This window comes from Pristiophorus japonicus, chromosome 16 (genome assembly GCF_044704955.1).
Source record: "Pristiophorus japonicus isolate sPriJap1 chromosome 16, sPriJap1.hap1, whole genome shotgun sequence".
NCBI classification, from domain to species: domain Eukaryota; kingdom Metazoa; phylum Chordata; class Chondrichthyes; family Pristiophoridae; genus Pristiophorus; species Pristiophorus japonicus.
Genome location: NC_091992.1, coordinates 80,424,414 through 80,449,373, shown reverse-complemented (window position 1 = coordinate 80,449,373; position 24,960 = coordinate 80,424,414). Strand labels below are relative to the sequence as shown.

Sequence of the window (24,960 nt, the reverse complement as noted above, 5' to 3'; positions counted from 1 at the left end):
GAGCTTTGGGCACTCAAGTCGAGGGCCAGAGCACACAGTGCAAAAGCCTGTGGCACAAGACTTAGGGGGGAGTGTTGTGTATGTATAATGTATGTACTGTAACACTAGACCATTGAATGTATCTTCACACTGTATACACCGTACCTGTACCACCAGAGGGTGCAACTGGTGGAAACCTAAGGGTCACCTGCACACTGCAGGTAACCAAGTATAAAAGGGAGCTCACCTCATTGTATCCTCATTCAAGGAGCTGTAATAAACAGACTAAGGTACAGTTCAAGTACAATACCCTTACCTCGTGGACTCATTATGAGAATGCTTGCATATACTACATAAAGAAAGACAGACTTGTATTTATCCAGCACCTTTCACAACCTCAGGACTTCCCAAAGCACTTTACAGCCAATGAAGTGCTTTTGGAGTGTAGTCACTGTTGCAATAAAGGAAAGGCGGCAGCCAATTTGCGCACAGCAAGGCCCCACAAATAGCAATGTGGTAATGACCAGATAATCTTTTTTAGTGATGTTCTTTGAGGGATAAATATTGGCCAAGACCAATAAAAATATTGGGAGAACGCCTTGCTCTTCTTCGAAAAGTGCCATGGGATCTTTTACGTGCAATGCTCCCTCAGCTCTGCACTGGAGTGTCAGCTTAGCTTTTGTGCTCAAATCTCTGGAGTGGGACTTGAACCTACAACTTTCTGACTTGAAGGCAAGAATGCTAACACCAAGGCACGGCTAGCACCAGTGTTGGGCATGAGCCCTGCTTTAAGAAATTAAACATTTAATATCAGTTCTTATTATTTCCTATCAAGCTGATAAAATCTGGTAATGAGCTGAGATTTTTCTACCTGTGTAAATACATTAGACATTCTTACTTTACTATGCAAGCTTTTGACGTTAAATGGAATAACACTCTCAGTCACTGAAATGGCAGTCGGTTAAATTATAATGGAAGGCACCATTTGAATATCACAAAGCATGCTCAAAATTGTTTATTTTCTTCCTCTGCAGAGCCTTTGATCAGAAAGTGTCCAGATCAGATTACAAAATGTCACTTTTTTAAAAAAAGTTTTTGAGCTCCCCAAGGTGATGGGTGGATGAGGTGGATAAATTAACTGTGCAAATAGATGTTAACAGATATGATGTGATTGGGATTACAGAGACGTGGCTCCAGGATAATCAGGGCTGGGAACTCAACATCCAAGGGTATTCAACATTCAGGAAGGATAGAATAAAAGGAAAAGGAGGTGGGGTAGCATTGCTGGTTAAAGAGGAGATTAATGCAATAGTTAGGAAGGACATTAGCTTGGATGATGTGGAATCTATATGAGTTGAGCTGCAGAACACCAAAGGGCAAAAAATGTTAGTGGGAGTTGTGTACAGACCTCCAAACAGTAGTAGTGATGTTGGGGAGGGCATCAAACAGGAAATTAGGGGTGCATGCAATAAAGATGCAGCAGTTATCATGGGTGACTTTAATATGCATATAGATTGGGCTAACCAAACTGGAAGCAATGCAGTGGAGGAGGATTTCCTGGAGTGCATAAGGGATGGTTTTCTAGACCAATATGTCGAGGAACCAACTAGGGGGGAGGCCATCTTAGACTAGGTGTTGTGTAATGAGAGAGGATTAATTAGCAATCTCGTTGTGCGAGGCCCCTTGGGGAAGAGTGACCATAATATGGTGGAATTCTACATTAGGATGGAGAATGAAACAGTTAATTCAGAGACCATGGTCCAGAACTTAAAAAGGGTAACTTTGAGGGTATGAGGCATGAATTGGCTAGGATAGATTGGCGAATGATACTTAAGGGGTTGACAGTGGATGGGCAATGGCAGACATTTAGAGACCGCATGGATGAACTACAACAATTGTACATCCCTGTCTGGCGTAAAAATAAAAAAGGGAAGGAGGCTCAACCGTGGCTATCTAGGGAAATCAGGGATAGTATAAAAGCCAAGGAAGTGGCATACAAATTGGCCAGAAATAGCAGCAAACCCGGGGACTGGGAGAGATTTAGAACTCAGCAGAGGAGGACAAAGGGTTTGATTAGGGCAGGGAAAATAGAGTACGAGAGGAAGCTTGCAGGGAACATTAAGGCGGACTGCAAAAGCTTCGATAGATATGTGAAGAGAAAAAGGTTAGTAAAGACAAACGTAGGTCCCCTGCAGTCAGAATCAGGGGAAGTCATAACGGGGAACAAAGAAATGGCAGACCAATTGAACAAGTACTTTAGTTCGGTATTCACTAAGGAGGACACAAACAACCTTCCGGATATAAAAGGGGTCAGAGGGTCTAGTAAGAAGGAGGAACTGAGGGAAATCCTTATTAGTCGGGAAATTGTGTTGGGGAAGTTGATGGGATTGAAGGCCGATAAATCCCCGGGGCCTGATGGACTGCATCCCAAAGTACTTAAGGAAGTGGCCTTGGAAATAGCGGATGCATTGAGTTATTTTCCAACATTCCATAGACTCTGGATCAGTTCCTATAGAGTGGAGGGTAGCCAACGTAACCCCACTTTTTAAAAAAGGAGGGAGAGAGAAAACAGGGAATTATAGACCAGTCAGCCTGACATCGGTAGTGGGTAAAATGATGGAATCAATTATTAAGGATGTCATAGCAGCGCATTTGGAAAGAGGTGACATGATAGGTCCAAGTCAGCATGGATTTGTGAAAGGGAAATCATGCTCGACAAATCTTCTGGAATTTTTTTGAGGATGTTTCCAGTAGAGTGGACAAGGGAGAACCAGTTGATGTGGTGTATTTGGACTTTCAGAAGGCTTTCGACAAGGTCCCACACAAGAGATTAATGTGCAAAGTTAAAGCACATGGGATTGTGGGTAGTGTGCTGACATGGATTGAGAACTGGTTGGCAGACAGGAAGCAAAGAGTAGGAGTAAATGGGTACTTTTCAGAATGGCAGGCAGTGACTTGTGGGGTACCGCAAGGTTCTGTGCTGGGGCCCCAGTTGTTTACATTGTACATTAATGATTTAGAAGAGGGGATTAAATGTAGTATCTCCAAATTTGCAGATGACACTAAGTTGGGTGGCAGTGTGAGCTGCGAGGAGGATGCTATGAGGCTGCAGAGTGACTTGGATAGGTTAGGTGAGTGGGCAAATTGCATGGCAGATGAAGTATAATGTGGATAAATGTGAGGTTATCCACTTTGGTGGTAAAAACAGAGACAGACTATTATCTGAATGGTGACAGATTAGGAAAAGGGGAGGTGCAACGAGACCTGGGTGTCATGGTACATCAGTCATTGAAGGTTGACATACAGGTGCAGCAGGCGGTTAAGAAAGCAAATGACATGTTGGCCTTCATAGCGAGGGGATTTGAATACAGGGGCAGGGAGGTGTTACTACAGTTGTACAGGGCCTTGGTGAGGTCACACCTGGAGTATTGTGCACAGTTTTGGTTTCCTAACTTGAGGAAGGACATTCTTGCTATTGAGGGAGTGCAGCGAAGGTTCACCAGACTGATTCCTGGGATGGTGGGACTGACATATCAAGAAAGACTGGATCAACTGGGCTTGTATTCATTGCAGTTCAGAAGAATGAGAGGGGATCTCATAGAAACATTTAAAATTCTGACGGGTTTAGACAGGTGAGATGCAGGAAAAATTTTCCCAATGTTGGGGAAGTCCAGAACCAGGGGTCACAGTCTAAGGATAAGGGTTAAGCCATTTAGGACCGAGATGAGGAGAAACTTCTTCACCCAGAGTGGTGAACCTGTGGAATTCTCTACCACAGAAAGTTGTTGAGGCCAATTCACTAAATATATTCAAAAAGGAGTTCTGGGGGAGGTGGGACCAGTACAAACCGGACGGTCTGCACCTGGGCAGGACTGGAACCAATGTCCTAGGGGGAGTGTTTGCTAGTGCTGTTGGGGAGGATTTAAACTAATATGGCAGGGGGATGGGAACCAATGCAGGGAGACAGAGGGAAACAAAAAGGAGCCAAAAGCAAAAGACAGAAAGGAGATGAGGAAAAGTGTAGGGCAGAGAAACCCAAGGCAAAGAACAAAAAGGGCCACTGTACAGCAAAATTCTAAAAGGACAAAGGGTGTTAATAAAACAAGCCTGAAGGCTTTGTGTCTTAATGCAAGGAGTATCCGCAATAAGGTGGATGAATTAATTGTGCAAATAGATGTTAACAAATATGATGTGATTGGGATTACGGAGACGTGGCTCCAGGATGATCAGGGCTGGGAACTCAACATTCAGGGGTATTCAACATTCAGGAAGGATAGAATAAAAGGAAAAGGAGGTGGGGTAGCATTGCTGGTTAAAGAGGAGATTAATGCAATAGTTAGGAAAGACATTAGCTTGGATGATGTGGAATCTATATGGGTAGAGCTGCAGAACACCAAAGGGCAAAAAACGTTAGTAGGAGTTGTGTACAGACCTCCAAACAGTAGTAGGGATGTTGGGGAGGGCATCAAACAGGAAATTAGGGGTGCATGCAATAAAGGTGTAGCAGTTATAATGGGTGACTTTAATATGCACATAGATTGGGCTAGCCAAACTGGAAGCAATACGGTGGAGGAGGATTTCCTGGAGTGCATAAGGGATGGTTTTCTAGACCAATATGTTGAGGAACCAACTAGGGGGGAGGCCATCTTAGACTGGGTGTTGTGTAATGAGAGAGGATTAATTAGCAATCTCATTGTGCGAGGCCCCTTGGGGAAGAGTGACCATAATATGGTGGAATTCTGCATTAGGATGGAGAATGAAACAGTAATTTCAGAGACCATGGTCCAGAACTTAAAGAAGGGTAACTTTGAAGGTATGAGGCGTGAATTGGCTAGGATAGATTGGCGAATGATACTTAGGGGGTTGACTGTGGATGGGCAATGGCAGACATTTAGAGACCGCATGGATGAAGTACAACAATTGTACATTCCTGTCTGGCGTAAAAATAAAAAGGGGAAGGTGGCTCAACCGTGGCTATCTAGGGAAATCAGGGATAGTATTAAAGCCAAGGAAGTGGCATACAAATTGGCCAGAAATAGCAGCGAACCTGGGGACTGGGAGAAATTTAGAACTCAGCAGAGGAGGACAAAGGGTTTGATTAGGACAGGGAAAATGGAGTACGAGAAGAAGCTTGCAGGGAACATTAAGGCGGATTGCAAAAGTTTCTATAGGTATGTAAAGAGAAAAAGGTTGGTGAAGACAAACGTAGGTCCCCTGCAGTCAGAATCAGGGGAAGTCATAACGGGGAACAAAGAAATGGCGGATCAATTGAACAAGTACTTTGGTTCGGTATTCACTAAGGAGGATACAAACAACCTTCCGGATATAAAAGGGGTCAGAGGGTCTAGTAAGGAAGAGGAACTGAGGGAAATCTTTATTAGTCGGGAAATTGTGTTGGGGAAATTGATGGGATTGAAGGCCGATAAATCCCCAGGGCCTGATGGCCTGCATCCTAGAGTACTTAAGGAGGTGGCCTTGGAAATAGCGGATGCATTGACAGTCATTTTCCAACATTCCATTGACTCTGGATCAGTTCCTATGGAGTGGAGGGTAGCCAATGTAACCCCACTTTTTAAAAAAGGAGGGAGAGAGAAAACAGGGAATTATAGACCGGTCAGCCTGACCTCAGTAGTGGGTAAAATGATGGAATCAATTATTAAGGATGTCATAGCAGTGCATCTGGAAAATGGTGACATGATAGGTCGAAGTCAGCATGGATTTGTGAAAGGGAAATCATGCTTGACAAATCTTCTGGAATTTTTTGAGGATGTTTCCAGTAAAGTGGACAAAGGAGAACCAGTTGATGTGGTATATTTGGACTTTCAGAAGGCTTTCGACAAGGTCCCACACAAGAGATTAATGTGCAAAGTTAAAGCACATGGGATTGGGGGTAGTGTGCTGACGTGGATTGAGAACTGGTTGTCAGACAGGAAGCAAAGAGTAGGAGTAAACGGGTACTTTTCAGAATGGCAGGCAGTGACTAGTGGAGTGCCGCAAGGTTCTGTGCTGGGGCCCCAGCTGTTTACATTGTACATTAATGATTTAGACGAGGGGATTAAATGCAGTATCTCCAAATTTGCGGATGATACTAAGTTGGGTGGCAGTGTGAGCTGCGAGGAGGATGCTATTAGGCTGCAGAGTGACTTGGATAGGTTAGGTGAGTGGGCAAATGCATGGCAGATGAAGTATAATGTGGATAAATGTGAGGTTATCCACTTTGGTGGTAAAAACAGAGAGACAGACTATTATCTGAATGGTGACAGATTAGGAAAAGGGAAGGTGCAACGAGACCTGGGTGTCATGGTACATCAGTCATTGAAGGTTGGCATGCAGGTACAGCAGGCGGTTAAGAAAGCAAATGGCATGTTGGCCTTCATAGCGAGGGGATTTGAATACAGGGGCAGGGAGGTGTTGCTACAGTTGTACAGGGCCTTGGTGAGGCCACACCTGGAGTATTGTGTACAGTTTTGGTCTCCTAACTTGAGGAAGGACATTCTTGCTATTGAGGGAGTGCAGCGAAGGTTCACCAGACTGATTCCCGGGATGGCGGGACTGACCTATCAAGAAAGATTGGATCAATTGGGCTTGTATTCACTGGAGTTCAGAAGAATGAGAGGGGACCTCATAGAAACGTTTAAAATTCTGACGGGTTTAGACAGGTTAGATGCAGAAAGAATGTTCCCAATGTTGGGGAGGTCCAGAACCAGGGGTCACAGTCTGAGGATAAGGGGTAAGCCATTTAGGACCGAGATGAGGAGAAACTTCTTCACCCAGAGAGTGGTGAACCTGTGGAATTCTCTACCACAGAAAGTAGTTGAGGCCAATTCACTAAATATATTCAAAAGGGAGTTAGATGAAGTCCTTACTACTCGGGGGATCAAGGGTTATGGCGAGAAAGCAGGAAGGGGGTACTGAAGTTTCATGTTCAGCCATGAACTCATTGAATGGCGGTGCAGGCTAGAAGGGCTGAATGGCCTGCTCCTGCACCTATTTTCTATGTTTCTATGTTTCTATGTAGTCCTTACTACTAGGGGAATCAAGGGCTATGGCGAGAAAGCAGGAATGGGATACTGAAGTTGCATGTTCAGCCATGAACTCATTGAATGGCGGTGCAGGCTCGAAAGGCCGAATGGTCCACTCCTATTTTCTATGTTTCTATGTTAGCAGTGGGGGAATGGAATACTTTCAAATTCAGCATCCAACGCTCTTGTGTTAGGTCTGTCACGGATTAGATGCAGAGTTAGACTCCCGCCACACTGTTCCATCAAGCACACCTAGGTCAGAGTAAAACTCCATCTGTGCTGTTCATAAAATCATACAGCACAGAAGGAGGCCATTTGTCCCATTGAACCTGTGTCGGCTGTTTGAAGTAGTAATTCAATTAGTCCCAATCTTTGTCCATAGCCCTGCAAATTCTTCTCCTTTCAAGATTTATCTAATTCCCTCTTGAAAGTTACAATTGAATCTGCTTCTACCGCCCTTTCAGGCAGTGCATTCCAGATCATAACAAATCGCTGCGTTAAAAAAAATTCTCATCTCTCCTCTAGTTCTTTTGCCACTTCCCTTAAATCAGAGTCCTCTGGTTACCAGTCCTCCTGCCACTAGAAACAGTTTACTTCCTTTATACTCGAGCAACCCCTCATAATTTTGAATACCTCTATTAAATTTCCCGTTCAACCTTCTCTGCTCTAAGGAGAACAGTCCCAGCTTCTCTAATTTCTCCAATTTTCTGTCAAGCATTCCTTGATCACGGAGAGCACAGGTTGGGTGCAGAGTAAATCTCCTTCGACAGGTTTCCTTCAAGCACTCCCAGGCCAGGTACAGCAGTTGTAAGGTTATAGAGTGATACTACCTCTAGTTTCTGCCCTCAGTTCAGAAGAGTACCCATGCTCCAACTACATGACCTTCAAACATCTCCTAAATCAGCCCCTCTACAGCCTCAATCCAACAGATGTAGCACCAGCTACAAGTAGTACCAGTTTCACCACCCATCCCAGTAATCTGCTCCACTACAACCTATGCACACAGCATTTATATGAGGATGTTACTATTGGAGCTGGAGTGAGACTGACTAACTCATCTCATGTTGGATCCATATCGTCATCACTCGTCTCAGAGGTCTGTGCTGGATTGGAACCAAGGGCTCAAAGATGCACCACTCAGTGCTTACTTAAACTCGGCTAACCATATCCTAACTCGCGCCAAGTCCCGCTCACCCATCACCCCTGTGCTCGCTGACCTACATTGGCTCCCACTTAAGCAACGCTTCGATTTCAAAATTCTCATCCTTGTTTACAAATGCCTCCATGGCCTCACCCCTCCCTATCTCTCTAATCTCCTTCAGCCTCACAATCTCCCGAGATGTCTGCGCTCCTCAAATTCTGCCCTCGAGTCTCCCTGGTTATAATCAATCAACCATCGGTGGCCGTGCCTTCAGCTGTCTGGACCCTAAGCTCTGGAACTCCCTCCCTAAACCTCTCAGCTTCTCTACCTATCTTTCCTCTTTCAAGATGTTCTATAAAATCTACCTCTTTGACCAAGCTTTTAGTCATCTACTGTAATTTCTTCTTATGTGGCTCAGTGTCAAAATTTATTTATTTTGTCTTATAACACTGCTGTGAAGTGCCTTGCGGTGTTTTACTACGTTAAAGGTGCTATATAAATACAAATTGTTGTTGTTGTTGTCAGTCATGCCTCAGTTAGTAGCACTCTTGCCTCCGAGTCAGGAGGTCGTGGGTTCAAGCCCTCCGCCAGTGACCTGAGCGCATAATTCAGACGGACACTCGGGGCCCGAAATTCATTGACATACCGCCCAAAAATGCGATTTGTGAAAAAACACCTACATATCACCGACATACCGCCTGGCGGAAAATTCAGTGAAATACCGCCGGGCAGTATGCACATCGCCCGCCCATGCAGACTGCCGACATACCGCCCAAAAGTGCAAAATTCATGACATACCATTGACATACTGCCGGAACTGCATATCTTCCTGGAGAAGATGCTTTTAAGTGGATCTTAAGTGGGCAGTATGTACACGGAGCTGACAGGTTTGTTTGATATTACACAGATCTTTATAGTTCTCCACAGTTTGATGTATTTTGAAATGGATTATCGTATTTTCTAATGTTAGTAAAAATATAAATGGGTCTAAGAAAGCCTTATATATTCCTTTATTAATGAGCAAAATTGAAGCACGTGATATTGGGGGTAATGTATTAACGTGGATAAAGAAATGGTTGGCAGACAGGAAGCAAAGAGTAGGAATAAACGGGTCCTTTTCAGAATGGCAGACAGTGACTAGTCGGGTACCGCAAGGTTCAGTGCTGGGACCCCAGCTATTTACAATATACATTAATGATTTAGACGAAGGAATTGAATGCAATATCTCCAAGTTTGCAGATGACACTAAGTTGGGTGGCAGTGTGAGCTGTGAGGAGGATGCTAAGAGGCTGCAGGGTGACTTGGACAGGTTAGGTGAGTGGGCAAATGCATGGCAGATGCAGTATAATGTGGATAAATGTGAGGTTATCCACTTTGGAAGGCAGAATATTATCTGAATGGTATCAGATTAGGAAAAGGGGAGGTGCAACGAGACCTGGGTGTCATGGTACACCATGCAGGTAAAGCAGGCGGTAAAGGCGGCAAATGGCAGCTTTCATAGCGAGAGGATTTGAGTATAGGAGCAGGGATGTCTTGCTGCAGTGTACAGGGCCTTGATGAGGCCACACCTTGATTATTGTGTACAGTTTTGGTCTCCTAATCTGAGGAAGGACATTCTTGCTATTGAGGGAGTGCAGCAAAGGTTCACCAGACTGATACATGAAGAAAGACTGGATCGACCAGGCTTATATTCACTGGAATTTAGAAGAATGAGAGGAGATCGCATAGAAACATATAAAATTCTGATGGGATTGGACAGGTTAGATGCAGGAAGAATGTTCCCGATGTTGGGGAAGTTCAGAACCAGGGGTCACAGTCTAAGGATAAGGGGTAAGCCATTTAGGACCGAGATGAGGAGAAACTTCTTCACTCAGGAGGGTGGTGAATCTTTGGCCAGTTCGTTAGATATATTCAAAAGGGAGTTAGATGTGGCCCTTACAGCTAAAGGGATCAATGGGTATGGAGAGAAAGCAGGAATGGGGTCCTAAAGTTGCAAAAATGATCAGTCATGATCATACTGAATGGTGGTGCAGGCTCGAAGGGCCAAGGGGCCTACTCCTGCACCTATGATTCTATGAATTATAATAAAAATGTTTAGTCTCTCGGTCACCCCCCAGTCTCTCTCTCTCTCTCATCCCCCAGTCTCCCTGACAACCCCCCCTCTCCCCCACCAGTCTCTGGCCTCTCGTCGGTGCCTCTTGGGGGGGCAGAGCTTGACAGTCGCGCGTGAGCACAACTCGGGAGCCGAAGATTCCAGAGTCGAAAGGCCTCCTCTGCCGCACACTGCTTGCTGCACTCCACTCCCTGCCGAGAAAAGTGGGATGAAATTCCTGCCCACTCGGTACCGGGCGGTAAAAAAATGACGCACCGCCTGGGGACCGCTGAAAAATGGACGGAACTTGTGTTTCACCAATTTCGGCCCCAGGAAGTGCTGCATTGTTAAAGGAACCGTCTTTTTTTCTCGGGTGGAACTAAACGATCTCACGGCATTAATCTATGAAAAGCCAGGAAGTTCTGTCGGTGTCGTGGCCAACCTGGATCACCTCAACCAACACCATTAAAAACAGTTTATCTGCTCACTGATCTCATTGCTGTGTTTAGGACCTTGCTGTGCGCACAAGTAAGTTATTGTCTGTGAAGTGCTCTGAAGACACGAAAATGCTTTAAATGCAAGCTCTTTCTCATAAAGGTCTAAAAATGTATAAAGCATTTGCAAGTCATTAGCATGTTGGTGTGTGGAACTTTTAGTTGTCCCTACACTGTATTAATAAATTTCTCTCATAAGAGATATCCAGTCACCGGCGATATAAATAGTAACATAGGAACAGTTTCAGATAGAAGAACTTCAACCCATCTAGACCATCTCGCCACCATAACCCTGAATCTCATTTGTTGACAAGAACCTGCCTCGTTCCTTCTTGAAACCCATGCAGGTTTCTTGTTTCATAGAAACATAGAAACATAGAAAATAGGTGCAGGAGTAGGCCATTCGGCCCTTCGAGCCTGCACCGCCATTCAATGAGTTCATGGCTGAACATGCAACTTCAGTACCCCATTCCTGCTTTCTCGCCATACCCCTTGATCCCCCTAGTAGTAAGGACTACATCTAACTCCTTTTTGAATATATTTAGTGAATTGGCCTCAACAACTTTCTGTGGTAGAGAATTCCACAGGTTCATCACTCTCTGGGTGAGGAAGTTTCTCCTCATCTCGGTCCTAAATGGCTTACCCCTTATCCCTAGACTGTGACCCCTGGTTCTGGACTTCCCCAACATTAATAAGAACATAAGAACATAAGAATTAGGAACAGGAGTAGGCCATCTAGTTCCTCGAGCCTGCTCCGTCACCCAACAAGATCACGGCTGATCTGGCCGTGGACTCAGCTCCACTTACCCGCCCGCTCCCCATAACCCTTAATTCCCTTATTGGTTAAAAATCTATCTATCTGTGATTTGAATATATTCAATGAGCTAGCCTCAACTGCTTCCTTGGGCAGAGAATTCCACAGATTCACAACCCGCTGGGAGAAGAAATTCGGTTTTAAATTGGCTCCCCCATATTTTGATGCTGTGCCCCCTAGTTCTCGTCTCCCCGACCAGTGGAAACAACCTCTCTGCCTCTATCCTGTCTATCCCTTTCATTATTTAAAATGTTTCTATAAGATCACCCCTCATCCTTCTGAACTCCAACGAGTAAAGACCCAGTCTACTTAATCTATCATCATAAGGTAACCTCCTCATCTCCGGAATCAGCCTAGTGAATCGTCTCTGTACCCCTTCCAAAGCTAGTATATCCTTCCTTAAGAAAGGTGACCAAAACTGCACGTAGTATTCCAGGTGCGGCCTCACCAATACCCTGTACAGTTGCAGCAGGACCTCCCTGCTTTTGTACTCCATCCCTCTCGCAATGAAGGCCAACATTCCATTCGCCTTCCTGATTACCTGCTGCACCTGCAAATTAACTTTTTGGGATTCATGCACAAAGACCCCCAGGTCCCTCTGCACTGCAGCATGTTGTAATTTCTCCCCATTCAAATAATATTCCCTTTTACTGTTTTTTTTTCCCAAGGTGGATGACCTCACATTTTCCGACATTGTATTCCATCTGCCAAACCTTAGACCATTCGCTTAACCTTTCTAAATCTCTTTGCAGCCTCTCTGTGTCCTCTACACAACCCGCTTTCCCACTAATCTTTGTGTCATCTGCAAATTTTGTTACACTACACTCTGTCCTCTCTTCCAGGTCATCTATGTATATTGTAAACAGTTGTGGTCCCAGCACCGATCCTGTGGCACACCACTAACCACCGATTTCCAACCCGAAAAGGACCCATTTATCCCGACTCTCTGCTTTCTGTTAGCCAGCCAATTCTCGATCCATGCTAATACATTTCCTCTGAGTCCACGTACCTTTATCTTCTGCAGTAACCTTTTGTGTGGCACCTTATCGAATGCCTTTTGGAAATCCAAATACACCATATCCATCGGTATACCTCTATCCACCATGCTCGTTATATTCTCAAAGAATTCCAATAAATTAGTTGAACATGATTTCCCCTTCATGAATCCATGTTGCATCTGCTTGATTGCACTATTCCTATCTCGATGTCCCGCTATTTCTTCCTTAATGATAGCTTGAAGCATTTTCACCACTACAGATGTTAAACTAACCGGCCTATAGTTACCTGCCTTTTGTCTGCCCCCTTTTTTAAACAGAGGCGTTACATTAGCTGCTTTCCAATCTGATGGCACCTCCCCAGAGTCCAGAGAATTTTGGTTGATTATAACGAATGCATCTGCTATAACTTCCGCCATCTCTTTTAATACCCTGGGATGCATTTCCTCAGGACCAGGGGACTTGTCTACCTTGAGTCCCATTAGCCTGTCCAGCACTACCCCCCAAGTGATAGTGATTGTCTCAAGGTCCTCCCTTCCCACATTCCCGTGACCAGTAATTTTTGGCGTGGTTTTTGTGTCTTCCACTGTGAAGACCGAAGCAAAATAATTGTTTAAGGTCTCAGCCATTTCCACATTTCCCATTGTTAAATCCCCTTTCTCATCTTCTAAGGGACCAACATTTACTTTTGTCAATCTTTTCAGTTTCACTACACATCCCAGTAATCTGCTCCAGTACAACCCATGCACACAGCCTTTATATGAGGATTATATAGTGCCTTATAATGTTAAAATTTCTGTGTTCCTCCAATTCTGGCCTCTTGAGCATCCCTGATTTCCTTCACCCAACCATGGGCGGCCTTGCCTACAGCCATCTAGGCCCCAAGCTCTGGAATTCCCTCCCTAAACCTCTCCACTCTCTCTCCTCCTTTTCGATGCTCTTAAAACCTGCCTCTTTGCCCAAGCTTTTGGTCACCTGTCCCAATATCTCCTTCTGTGGCTCAGTGCCAAATTTTGTTTTAATAACACATATGAAGTGCCTTGGGATATCTTACTACATTAAAGCTGCAATATAAATGTTGTACAATGTTTCACACAATGAAGAGTGCAGTGACTACTATTATGTAGGCAAAATAACAACATTCCACAAACCGCCATGAGGTGAAAAACCGGTTAATCTGGGTTTGTGTTTGAAGGGAAAGTGGACCGTTAAATTAAGGGAGAAATGTTTCCACAGAACCCAGGAGAACTCTCTGTTCTTCTTCTTCTGCCCCCAATTTGCTCGCACAGTGATTAAAACCGAAGAGAAAAGATAAAGCGTTTGTCTAGAAAATCTCATTATGTGATTACAACTGCAGGGATCGGAATAATTATATTTCCTTGAGCTCTCTTTCAGAGAAGGATTTGCCAAATGATGATCAACCTTATTTTATCTTCTTTTTCATAACTAGCAGAATCTGCAGTAAGTCTTTCTTTGTGTGTGTGCGCGTGCATGTGTGTGCGTGCGCCTGTGTCCTGGGATCTTTAAACATCCTTCTGAAGAAGCAGACTGGCTCTCAGTTTCATACTTCATCTGAAGAATGTCACTTAGAAATATTAGAGCAGGAGGAGGCCATTCAGCCCCTCGAGCATGTTCTGCCATTCAATTACATCACAGCTGATCTGCACCTCCGCCCCATTTACCCACTTTTGTTCCATATCCCTTAATATCCTTACCGAACAAAAATCTAATGATCTCTGTCTTGAAAGCTCCAACTGAACCCCAACATCGTTTTTTGGGGAGAAAGTGCCAGGTTTCCATTACCTTTTGTTTGCAGAAGTGCTTCCTGACATCATCTCCGAACGGCCTAGCTCTAATTTTAAGCTTATGACTCCTTGTTCTGGATTTCCCCACCAGAGGAAATAGTTTCTCTGTATCTGCCCTCGAAACACCAGCTCTAATTTTAAGATTATGCCCCTTCTCGCTATGCAGCACTTCCTTGCTACTGCGCTCAAGTGTCAGTCTAAATTAGGCATTGGTGTGACACTCAAACTCACAATCGATGGACTCAGGTGAGTGTGCTACTAACCGAGACCAGGCCGACACACACACGCACAATAAAGTATATATTGCAGATTCTGCGAGTTATGTAAAAGAAGATCAAATGAGGCTGATCATTATTTGGCAAATCCGTCTGTGTAAGAGAGCTCAACAAAAGGTAATTATTCCGAACCCTATAGTTGTAATCGCATAATGAGATTTTTGAGCCAAACACTTTATCTCTTCTCTACAGTTTAAATTACTGTGTGAGCTGCTTAACAACTGGGAGCAGAATGGAAAAGACAGACGTGACAATCCAAGCTCCTGTTTAAGAAAATCTTATCTCTGAAGGCTTATGCTAACCTAAAACTGTCAACATGCTTTAGTTTTTTTGGCAGTAAACATCTCAGTACAATTGTAATTTGGAACCCAGTCAAGTCACAAAATTTTCCGTGGGAATAAAGATCTGTAGCTTTACAGTATTTAAAGTCTACGTAGCGACAGTCGCTACACTCCAAACTATCTCATTCTTTATGCAGCGTTTTGAGATGTTTCTGAGAGGTTGACAGCTGATATGATTGCTATTTTTATGATTCTAAAAGGGCATGGCCAGCTACTTCACCTTGCCCAGAACAGTAGAACCAGGGGATACGGCCTGCGTAGAACAGCGAGCACAGGGGTGGTGGGTGAGCAGGACTTGGTGCGAGTTAGGACTCAGGCAGCTGAGTTTTGGATGACCTCAAGTTTAAGTTGGGTAGAATGTGGGAGGCCAGCCAGGAGTATGTTGGAATAGTCAAGTCTAGAGGTAACAAAGGCATGGAAGAGGGCTTCAGCAGCAGATGAGCTGAGGCAAGGGCAGAGACGGGCCATGTTAACATAAGAACATAAGAAAGTAGCCGGAGTACCCCATTTGGCCCTTTGAGCCTGCTCCGCCATTCAATGAGATTATGGCTGATCTTCTACGTCAACTCCACTTGCCTGCACTATCCCCATGTTCCTTGATTCCCTTAATATCCAAAAATCTATTGCTCTCTGTCTTGTATATACTCAAAGACTGAGCCTCCACAGCCCTCTGCGGTGTGAATTTCACCCTGAGTGAAGAAATTGCTCATCTCAGTCCTAAATGGCCGACCCCTTATTCTGAGACTGTGACCCCTGGTTCTAGACTTCCCAGCCAGAGGAAACATCCTCCCTGCATCTACCCTGTCAAGCCCTGTAAGAATTTTGTATGTTTCAATGAGATCACCTCTCATTCTTCTAAACTCTAGAGAATATAGGTCGAGTCTACTCAATCTCTCCTCATAGGACAATCCCCCCATCCCAGGAATCAGTCTGGTGAACCTTCGTTGCACTCCCTCTATGGCAAGTATATCTCTCTTTAGGTAAGGAGATCAAAACTGTACACAATACCCCAGGTGCGGTCTCAAACAGGGCCCTATATAATTGCAGTAGGACGTCTTTACTCTTGTACTCAAATCCTCTTGTAATAAAGACCAACATACCATTTGCTTTCTTAATTGCTACTCACCGTTCCATGATGCCAGCATCTTGCTGTCCAGATGGGGACGGGGCCTCTGTTTCCTGACCTCGTACAGCCTGTTTCTGCACGTGCTTAGAATGTCTTTCACCCTCTCCTCTTCTAAGCCAAACTTGGAAGCTGTCAACTCCGGTGAGTAACGCACAATGAGGACATTCTTGTCTTCTAATTCTCCATGAGGGTCCTATAAAGTTTGAAGAAGCATTAAATAAAAATACTGAAAAAAAAAGTTGCAGACACAACTTTACTCCAATCTCATCTCCAGCACCTCCTGATGGCTCACCGAGCTGAGCCACACAGACCGGGAAGCTCGCAGGTTCAATCCCTGGTCTGGGCTGAGTTAGCTAATATCAATCAGAGTGTGGGCAGGATCCCTACAATTGGCCTCAGTACCACTGCCTTCGTGAGGGGGGGGGCGGGGGAATCCACCAGCATTCCTGCTCCTGATTGCTTTCTAGAAATCCCGAGGCTGGAGGAGCACATGTGGGTGTCAGGTGGAACAAAATCAAGCTTGGATCACCTGAGGGGGTCGGAGAGGAATTTTCCAGAGTATTTTTTCCCTTATTGGCTCTGGGGTTTTACTCTGGAGTTTTGCCCCTCTCAGGAGATTACATGGCCGTGGGTGGGTGGAAGGTGGAAAATGTGTTTAGTCGTGATGCCCCGGCCATTATGGTGTGGGGAAGCTTGATGGTCTTTCAATTTTATATGTTTGTATGATTGGAATCAACCCCCCCGACACACAACCCCCGTTACAAAATACCCTGGCAAACACACAGAAGACTAGCTACTAGGGAGATTGGGGTGGCTGGACGAACCCAGCCACAGCAATGAGTGAACTCTTCAGATAAGGACAGGAGAAAGCTGGCAAGGGGAAAACAATCTGATCTCCAGAGGTCCATTACATTCACAGTTTGATTCCAAAACTGAATATGCCTTTAGTGCTTGTTGGGCACAGTTAAAGCATGGGATGTATGCAGTTATACTAGTGTATTAATATTGGTTTCAGACTGGCACTTGCGTGGAGAAAGACAGTACCAACAGACTCAAGTTATACTGTCCACTCCACACCAGATGCTGATCAGGGGTAAGTGAGCTCTGTGAGGCCATCATCCGGTTAAGTTTATTGCTGACAAAGAGCTAGGGGAACAATCACTTCTTTCACGTCAAAAAGGTGAGACAACAACTTGCGGGTACAGTAGCATAGTGATTATGTTACTGGACTAATGATCCGGAGACATAAGTTAAAATTCCACCACGGCAGCTGGGAAATTTAAATTCAGTTACCTGGAATAAAAAGCTAGTATCAGTAATGATGACCATGAAACTACCGGATTGTCGTAAAAACCCATCTGGTTCACTAATGTCCTTTAGGGAAGGAAACCTGCTGCACTTAGCCGGTCTGGTTTATATGTGTCCCAAAGCAATGGGGTTGACTCAGTTGTAACAAACCGCTACGTCAAAGCCTATTCAGAAGAAAACCGGAGACAACCTGGCATCAGACTTGGATACGACAAGGCACACTCAGTCAACCTGCAAAGACCTCCACTTTAACATCTCGGTACTTGTGCAAAAATTGGGATCACTGTCTCACAGACTAGTCAAGCAACATAGTCGTACTCACAGAATCCTACCAACGCCCCAAACTCCTCCATTGTCATCTGTGAGTGGGACAGACCCACCAGAGATGGCGACAGAGTGGTATACAGTAGCCACGGGAGTCCTCAAAATGTACTCCTGACCCCATGAAGTCTTATGGCATCAGGTGAAGAAACCTCCTGCTGATAACCACCTACCACCCTCCCTCAGCTGATGAATCTGTACTCCTTCCATGCTGAACACCACTTGGAAAAAGCACTGAGTAGAGTACTTCAAAGTTCACCGAGTGATTTGGTAGCACTGAAGGACATAGCTGCCAGACTGGGCCTTGCGGCATGTGGTGAGAGAACCAACACGAGGGAAAAACCTTGTTCACCTTGTCTTCACAAATCTACCTGTCGTAGATGCATCTGTCCATGACAGTATTGGTAGGAGTGACCACCGCACAGTCCTTGTGGAGACTAAATACCATGTTCACAGAGGGCACCCTCCATTGTGTTGTGTGGCACTACGATGTTGCTAAATAATTCAGAACAGATCCACCAGCTCAAAACTGGGCATCTACAAGACACTGTGGGCCCTAATCAGAATTCCACTGCAATTTGTAATTGTTATATATGTAAACTTGTATTTACTCTGTTCAGCCACCAGAGGGCTCATCCCCTGGAGTCCCAAGGAATCCCATAATCCCTTGGGAGCACAGGTATTTAAGGAGGCCTCAGAGGTTGGAGAGGCACTCTGGAGACCTGCAATAAAAGACTAAGGTCATACTTTACTTTGAGCTCACAGTGTTCAGTCTGACTCTTTCTCCATACATAACAACTGGCGACGAGATACAGATAGCGAAACCAAAGATGCAGAGAACAGTGGGCATCCTGAAGAAATTCTCGGAGGGAGATGATTGGGAAACTTTTATGGAGCGACTCGACCAATACTTCGTGGCCAACGAGCTAGATGGGGAAGAGTACACTGCCAAATGAAGGGTGATCCTCCTCACCGTCTGTGGGGCACCAATGTATGGCCTCAGGAAGAATCTGCTCACTCCAGCGAAACCCACGGAGAAATCGTACGATTTGTGCACACTGGTCAGAGAGCATTTGAACCCGAAGGAAAGCGTTCTGATGGCGAGGTACCGGTTCTACACCTACAAACGGTCTGAAGGCCAGGAAGTGGCGAGTTATGTCGTCGAGCTAAGACGCCTTGCAGGACATTGCAAATTTGAAGGACATTTGGAGCACATGCTCAGAGACTTTTTCGTACTTGGCATTGGCCACGAAACCATACTTCGCAAACTTTTGGCTGTAGAGACCCCAACCTTGAATAAGGCCATAGCGATAACCCAAGCGTTCATTGCCACCAGTGACAATACGAAGCAAATCTCTCAGCACATAAGTGCTGCTACAAGTACTGTGAACAAAGTGATGTTGTTTTCAAATCATAACATACAGGGCAGATCACACATACCTGCAGCTGCACGTCCGCAGAGGTCTGAGAGTCCACCATCAAGGGTGATGAATGCAAGGTCATTAACACCTTGTTGGCTCTGCAGGGGTGATCATCGGTTCCATTCATGCCGATTCAAAGGATACGTTTGCAAGGGCTGTGGAACAATGGGACACCTCCAACGAGTGTGCAAATCCTGTTAAACTTGCAAACCACCATGTTGCAGAGGAGGACAGATTCACGGAGGATCACGATGAACCAGAGCCTCAGACCGAGGAGGCAGAGGAACATAGAGTGCACACATTCACCACAAATTGTCCCCCGATAATGCTGAATGTTGAACTAAATGGACTCCCGGTGTCAATGGAACTGGACACGGGCGCAAGCCAGTCCATCATGGACAAAAAGACTTTCGAAAGGTTGTGGTGCAACAAGGCCTCAAGGCCAGTCTTAACTCCAGTTTGCACGAAACTAAGAACTTACACAAAAGAACTGATTCCTGTTATCGGCAGTGTTACTGTAAAGGTCTCCTATGATGGAGCGGTGCACAAGCTACCACTCTGGGTGGTACCGGGTGCTGGTCCCACGCTGCTCGGCAGGAGCTGGCTGGGAAAGATACGCTGGAACTGGGACGACGTCCGAGCGCTATCGCCCGCTGACGACACTTCGTGTGCCCAGGTCTTAAACAAATTTCCTTCGCTGTTTGAACCAGACATCGGGAAATTCCAAGGAGCAAAAGTGCAGATCCACCTAATTCCAGAGGAGCGACCCATCCATCACAAGGTGAGAGCAGTACCGTACATGATGAGAGAAAGGGTAGAGATCAAGCTAGACTGGCTGCAAAGAGAGGGCATCATTTCACCGATCGAGTTCAATGAGTGGGCCAGTCCTATCGTCCCAGTCCTCAAGAGAGATGGCACCATCAAAATCTATGGCGATTACAAAGTTATCAATCGTTTCTCCCTGCAGGACCAATACCAACTACCAAAGGTCGACGAGTTCTTTGCAACGCTGGCGGGAGGAAAGACGTTCACGAAGCTGGATCTGACTCAGTCTACATGACGCAGGAACTGGAGGAATCATCGAAGGCCCTCACCTGCATCAACACGCACAAAGGTCTTTTTGTTTATAACAGATGCCCGTTTGGAATCCGATCAGCGGCAGCAATATTTCAGAGAAACATGGAAAGCTTACTGAAGTCGGTCCCCCACACCGTGGTCTTCCAGGACGACATCTTGGTCACAGGTCGGAACACAGTCGAGCACTTGGAGGAGGTTCTTAGTCAACTCAACCGCGTGGGGCTCAGGTTAAAATGCTCGAAGTGCATTTGCCTGGCGCCTGATGTGGAGTTCTTGGGAAGGAGGATTGCGGCGGATGGCATCAGGCCCACCAACGTGAAGACAGAGGCAATCGAGAACGCACTGAGGCCACAGAAGGTGACGGAACTGCGGTCGTTTCTGGGACTCCTGAACTACTTTGGTAACTTCTTACCGGGTCTCAGCACACTGTTAAAACCACTGTATGTCTTACTACGAAAAGGGGACGAATGGATTTGCGGCAAAAGCCAAGAAAATGCCTTTGTAAAAAAGCGAGAAAATTGTTATGCTCAAACAAATTGCTTGTGTTGTATGATCCATGCAAGCGTTTGGTACTAGCATGTGATGCATCGTCATATGGCATCGGGCGAGTATTGCAACAAGCTAATGATTTCGGGAAACTGCAATCAGTTGATTATGCATCTAGGAGTCTGTCTAAGGCTGAGAGAACCTACAGCGTGATTGAGAAAGAAGCGTTAGCGTGTGTCTATGGGGTAAAGAAAATGCATCAATACCTGTATGGGCTAAAATTCGAATTGGAAACTGACCATAAGTCACTTATATCCGTGTTTTCCGAGAGTAAAGGGATAAATACCAACGGATCGGCCCGCATCTAGAGATGGGTACTCACATTGTCCGCATACAAATACGCCATCCGCCATAGGTCAGGCACAGAAAACTGCCCACCACGGGAGTGGAAATGGCGCAGCCCGCAGATCTAGCCATGGTTATGGAAGCATTTGAGAGTGAGCAATCACCCATCACTGCCCGGCAGATCAAAACCTGGACAAGCCAGGACCCCTTATTATCTCTAGTCAAAAGCTGCGTGCTTCACGGGAGCTGGTCCAGTGTCCCAGTGGAATTGCAGCAAGAGATAAAGTCGTTCCAGTGGCGCAAAGATGAAATGTCGATACAAGCAGACTGCCTTCTGTGGGGCAATCGAGTAGTGGTCCCCAAGAAGGTCAGAGACACCTTCATCAATGACCTCCAGAGTATCCACCCAGGCATTGTAATGATGAAAGCGACAGCCAGATCCCACGTGTGGTGGCCCGGTATCGATGCTGACTTAGAGTCCTGCGCACACAGATGTAATACATGCTCGCAGTTAAGCAAAATACCCAGGGAGGCACCGCTAAGTTTACGGTCTTGGCCCTCCAAACCGTGGTCTAAAGTACACGTCTTCTATGCAGGCCCGTTTTTGGGTAAAATGTTCCCTGTGGTTGTAGAGGCGTATTCCAAGTGGATTGAATGTGAGATAATGTCGGTTAACACGTCCGCTGCCACTATTGAAAGCCTGCGGGCCATGTTTGCCACTCATGGCTTACCCGATGTCCTAGTGAGCGACAACGGGCTATGTTTTACCAGTGCTGGGTTCAAAGAATTCATGACCCGTAATGGGATCAAACATGTCACATCTGCCCTGTTTAAACCAGTGTCTACTGATCACGCAGAGACAGCAGTGCAAACCATCAAGCAAGGCTTGAAGAGGGTAACTGAAGGCTCACTGCAGACTCGCCTGTCCCGAGTCCTGCTTAGCTACCGCACGACACCCCTCTCACTCACTGAGATCCCACCTGCTGAACTGCTCATGAAAAGAGCACTTAAGACAAGGCTCTCGTTAGTTCACCCTGATCTACATGAACAGGTAGAGAGCAGGCGGCTTCAACAAAGTGCATACCATAATAGCGCAAATGTGTCATGCGAGATTGAAATCAATGATCCTGTATTTATATTCAGTTATGGACAAGGTCCCAAGTTGCTTCCCGGCACTGTCGTGGCCAAAGAGGGGAGCAGGGTGGTTCATGGACTCATTCACCAAAAACACTTAGACCAAATCAAACTCAGATTCACGGACTATCCTGAGCAACCCATCTTGGACCCTGCCTTTCTTGATCCCCCAACATACACACCAGTGGCAACCGGCACCACGGTTGACCACGAAGCAGAAACCATCATCCACAGCAGCCCAGCAGGGCTCAACACACCAGGCAGCCCAGCGAGGGCCCAACAAATGATTCAAGAATACCAACTTTTACACCGAGACGATCAACCAGGGCAAGAAGGGCCCAGATCGACTTGCATTATAAATAATTACACTATTGACTTTTGGGTGGGGGGGTGGGGGAAGAGAAAGAGTGCTGTTATATATGTAAACTTGTATTTACTCTGTACAGCCACCAGAAGGCTCATCCCCTGGAGTCCCAAGGGATCCCATAATGCCTTGGGAGCACAGGTATTTATGGAGGCCTCACAAGTTGGAGAGGCACTCTGGAGACCTGCAATAAAAGACTACGGTCACACTTTACTTTGAGCTCAGTGTTCAGTCTGACTCTTTCTCCATACACAACAGTAACCACATGGCCCAGCATACCAAAACCAAACGACCAACCCTGGTTCATTGAAGAGCGCAGAAAGGCATGACAGAAGCAACACCAGGCGTACCTAAAAATGATGTGCCAACCTGGGGAAGCTGCAACACAGGAGTACTAAACAGCGGATGGAGCATGTTATAGTCAGAACTAAATGATCCCACAAACAATGGATCAGATTAAATCTCTGCAGTCCTGCCACATCCAGTCATGAATGGTGATGAACAAGTGAACAACTGACGGGAGGAGGAGGCTCCATAAACATCCCCATCCTCAATGATGGCGGAGCCCAGCATGTGCGTGCAAAAGACAAAGCTGAAGCGTTCGCAAGCATCTTCAGCCAGAAGTGCTGAGTGGATGATCCATCTCGGCCAACTCCTGAGGTCTCCACCATCACAGATGCCAGTCTACAACCAATTCAATTTACTCCACGTGATATCAAGTACAGCTGAGCGCACTGGATACAGCAAAGGCCATGGGCCCCAACAACATACCAGCTGCAGCGCTGAAGACTTGTGCTCCAGAACTAGCCGCGCCTCCAGCCAAGCTGTTCCAGTCAGCTGTAACACTGGCATCTACCCGACAATATGGGAAATTGTCCGAGTTTGTCCTGTCCACAAAAAGCAGGACAAATTAAATCCAGACAATTACCGCCCCATCAGTCCACTCTCAATCATCAGCAAAATGATGGAAGGTGTCATTGACAATGCTATCAAGTGGCACTTACGCATCAATAACCTGCTGACTGATACTCAGCTTGGGTACCACCAGGACCACTCGGCGCCAGACCTCGTTATAACCTTGGTCCCAAAATGGACTAAAGAGCTGAATTGCAGAGGTGAGGTAAGAGTGATTTACCTTGACATCAAGGCAGCTTATGACCAAGTTTGGCACCAAGGAGCCCCAGAAACATTGAAGTCAATGGGGATCAGGGCAAAACTCTCCACTGGCTGGAGTGAAACCTAGCACAAAGGAAGATGGTTGTGGTTGTTGGAGGTCAAACATCTCAGCCCCAGAACATCGCTGCAGGAGTTCCTCATGACAGTGCCCTAGGCCCAACCATCTACAGCTGCTTCATCAATGACCTTCCCTCCAATATAAGGTCAGAAGTGGGGATGTTCACTTATTGCACAGTCTTCAGTTCCACTCGCATCTCCTCAAATAATGAAGCACTTCGTGCCCGCATGCAGCAAGACCTGGACAATATCCAGGCTTGGGCTGATAAATAGCCATTAACATTCACGCAACACAAGTGTCAGGCAATGACCATCTCCAACAAGCGAGAGTCTAACCAGCATCATCAAATCTCCCACCATCAACCCCCTGGAGGTCCAGAAACTGACCAGAAACTTAACTGGACCAGACACATAAATACTGTGGCTACAAGAGCAGGTCAGAGGCTGGGTATTCTGTGGCAAGCGACTCACTTCCTGAGTCTTCAAAGCCTTTCCATCACCTACAAGGCACAAGTCAGGAGTGTGATGGAATACTCTCCACTTGCCTGGATGCAACTCCAACAACATTCAAGAAGCTCGACACCATCCAGGACAAAGCAGTTCACTTGATTGGCACCTCATCCACCACCTTAAACATCCACTCCCTCCACCAATGGCGCACCGTGGCTGCAGTGTGTACTATCTACAAGATTCAGTGCAGCAACTCGCGAAGGCTTCTTCGGCAGCACCTCCCAAACCCGCGACCTACACCACCTAGAAGGATGAGGGCAGCAGGCGCATGGGAACACCACCACCTCCAAGTTCCCCTCCAAGTCACACACCACCCTGACTTAGAATCACCATTCCTTCATCATCGCTGGGTCAACATCCTGGAACTCTGCCTAACAAAACTGTGGGAGTATCTTTACCAATGGCATGCAGCGGTTCACCACCACCTTCTCAAGGGCAATTAGGGATGGGCAATAAATACCGGCCTTGCCAACAATGCTCACATTGTGTGAATGAATTAAAAATTGCACCTTTAACATAGTGAAACATCACTGCAGGGTAATCAGACAAAAATTGACACCAAGACACATAAGGAGACATTAAGACAGAGGACCAAAGCTCGGGCAAAGAGGTAGGTTTAAAGGGGGATCTTAAAGGAGAAGTGAAGAGATGGAGAGGTGTAGTGAGGGAATTCCAGA

The 24,960-nt window shown here is 45.9% G+C and overlaps 1 protein-coding gene across 2 annotated transcripts in view; it reads right to left on the bottom strand.

Moving 5' to 3' along the window:
• spata20 (spermatogenesis associated 20) overlaps positions 1-24,960 on the bottom strand; it is a 478,863-nt gene that overhangs the window by 355,818 nt on the left and 98,085 nt on the right. For both annotated transcript variants that reach the window (XM_070857501.1, XM_070857500.1), the window contains exon 11: positions 16,085-16,277. In XM_070857501.1, coding sequence (XP_070713602.1) covers positions 16,085-16,277 — 193 coding nt within the window. The remainder of the gene's footprint in view (positions 1-16,084; positions 16,278-24,960) is intronic.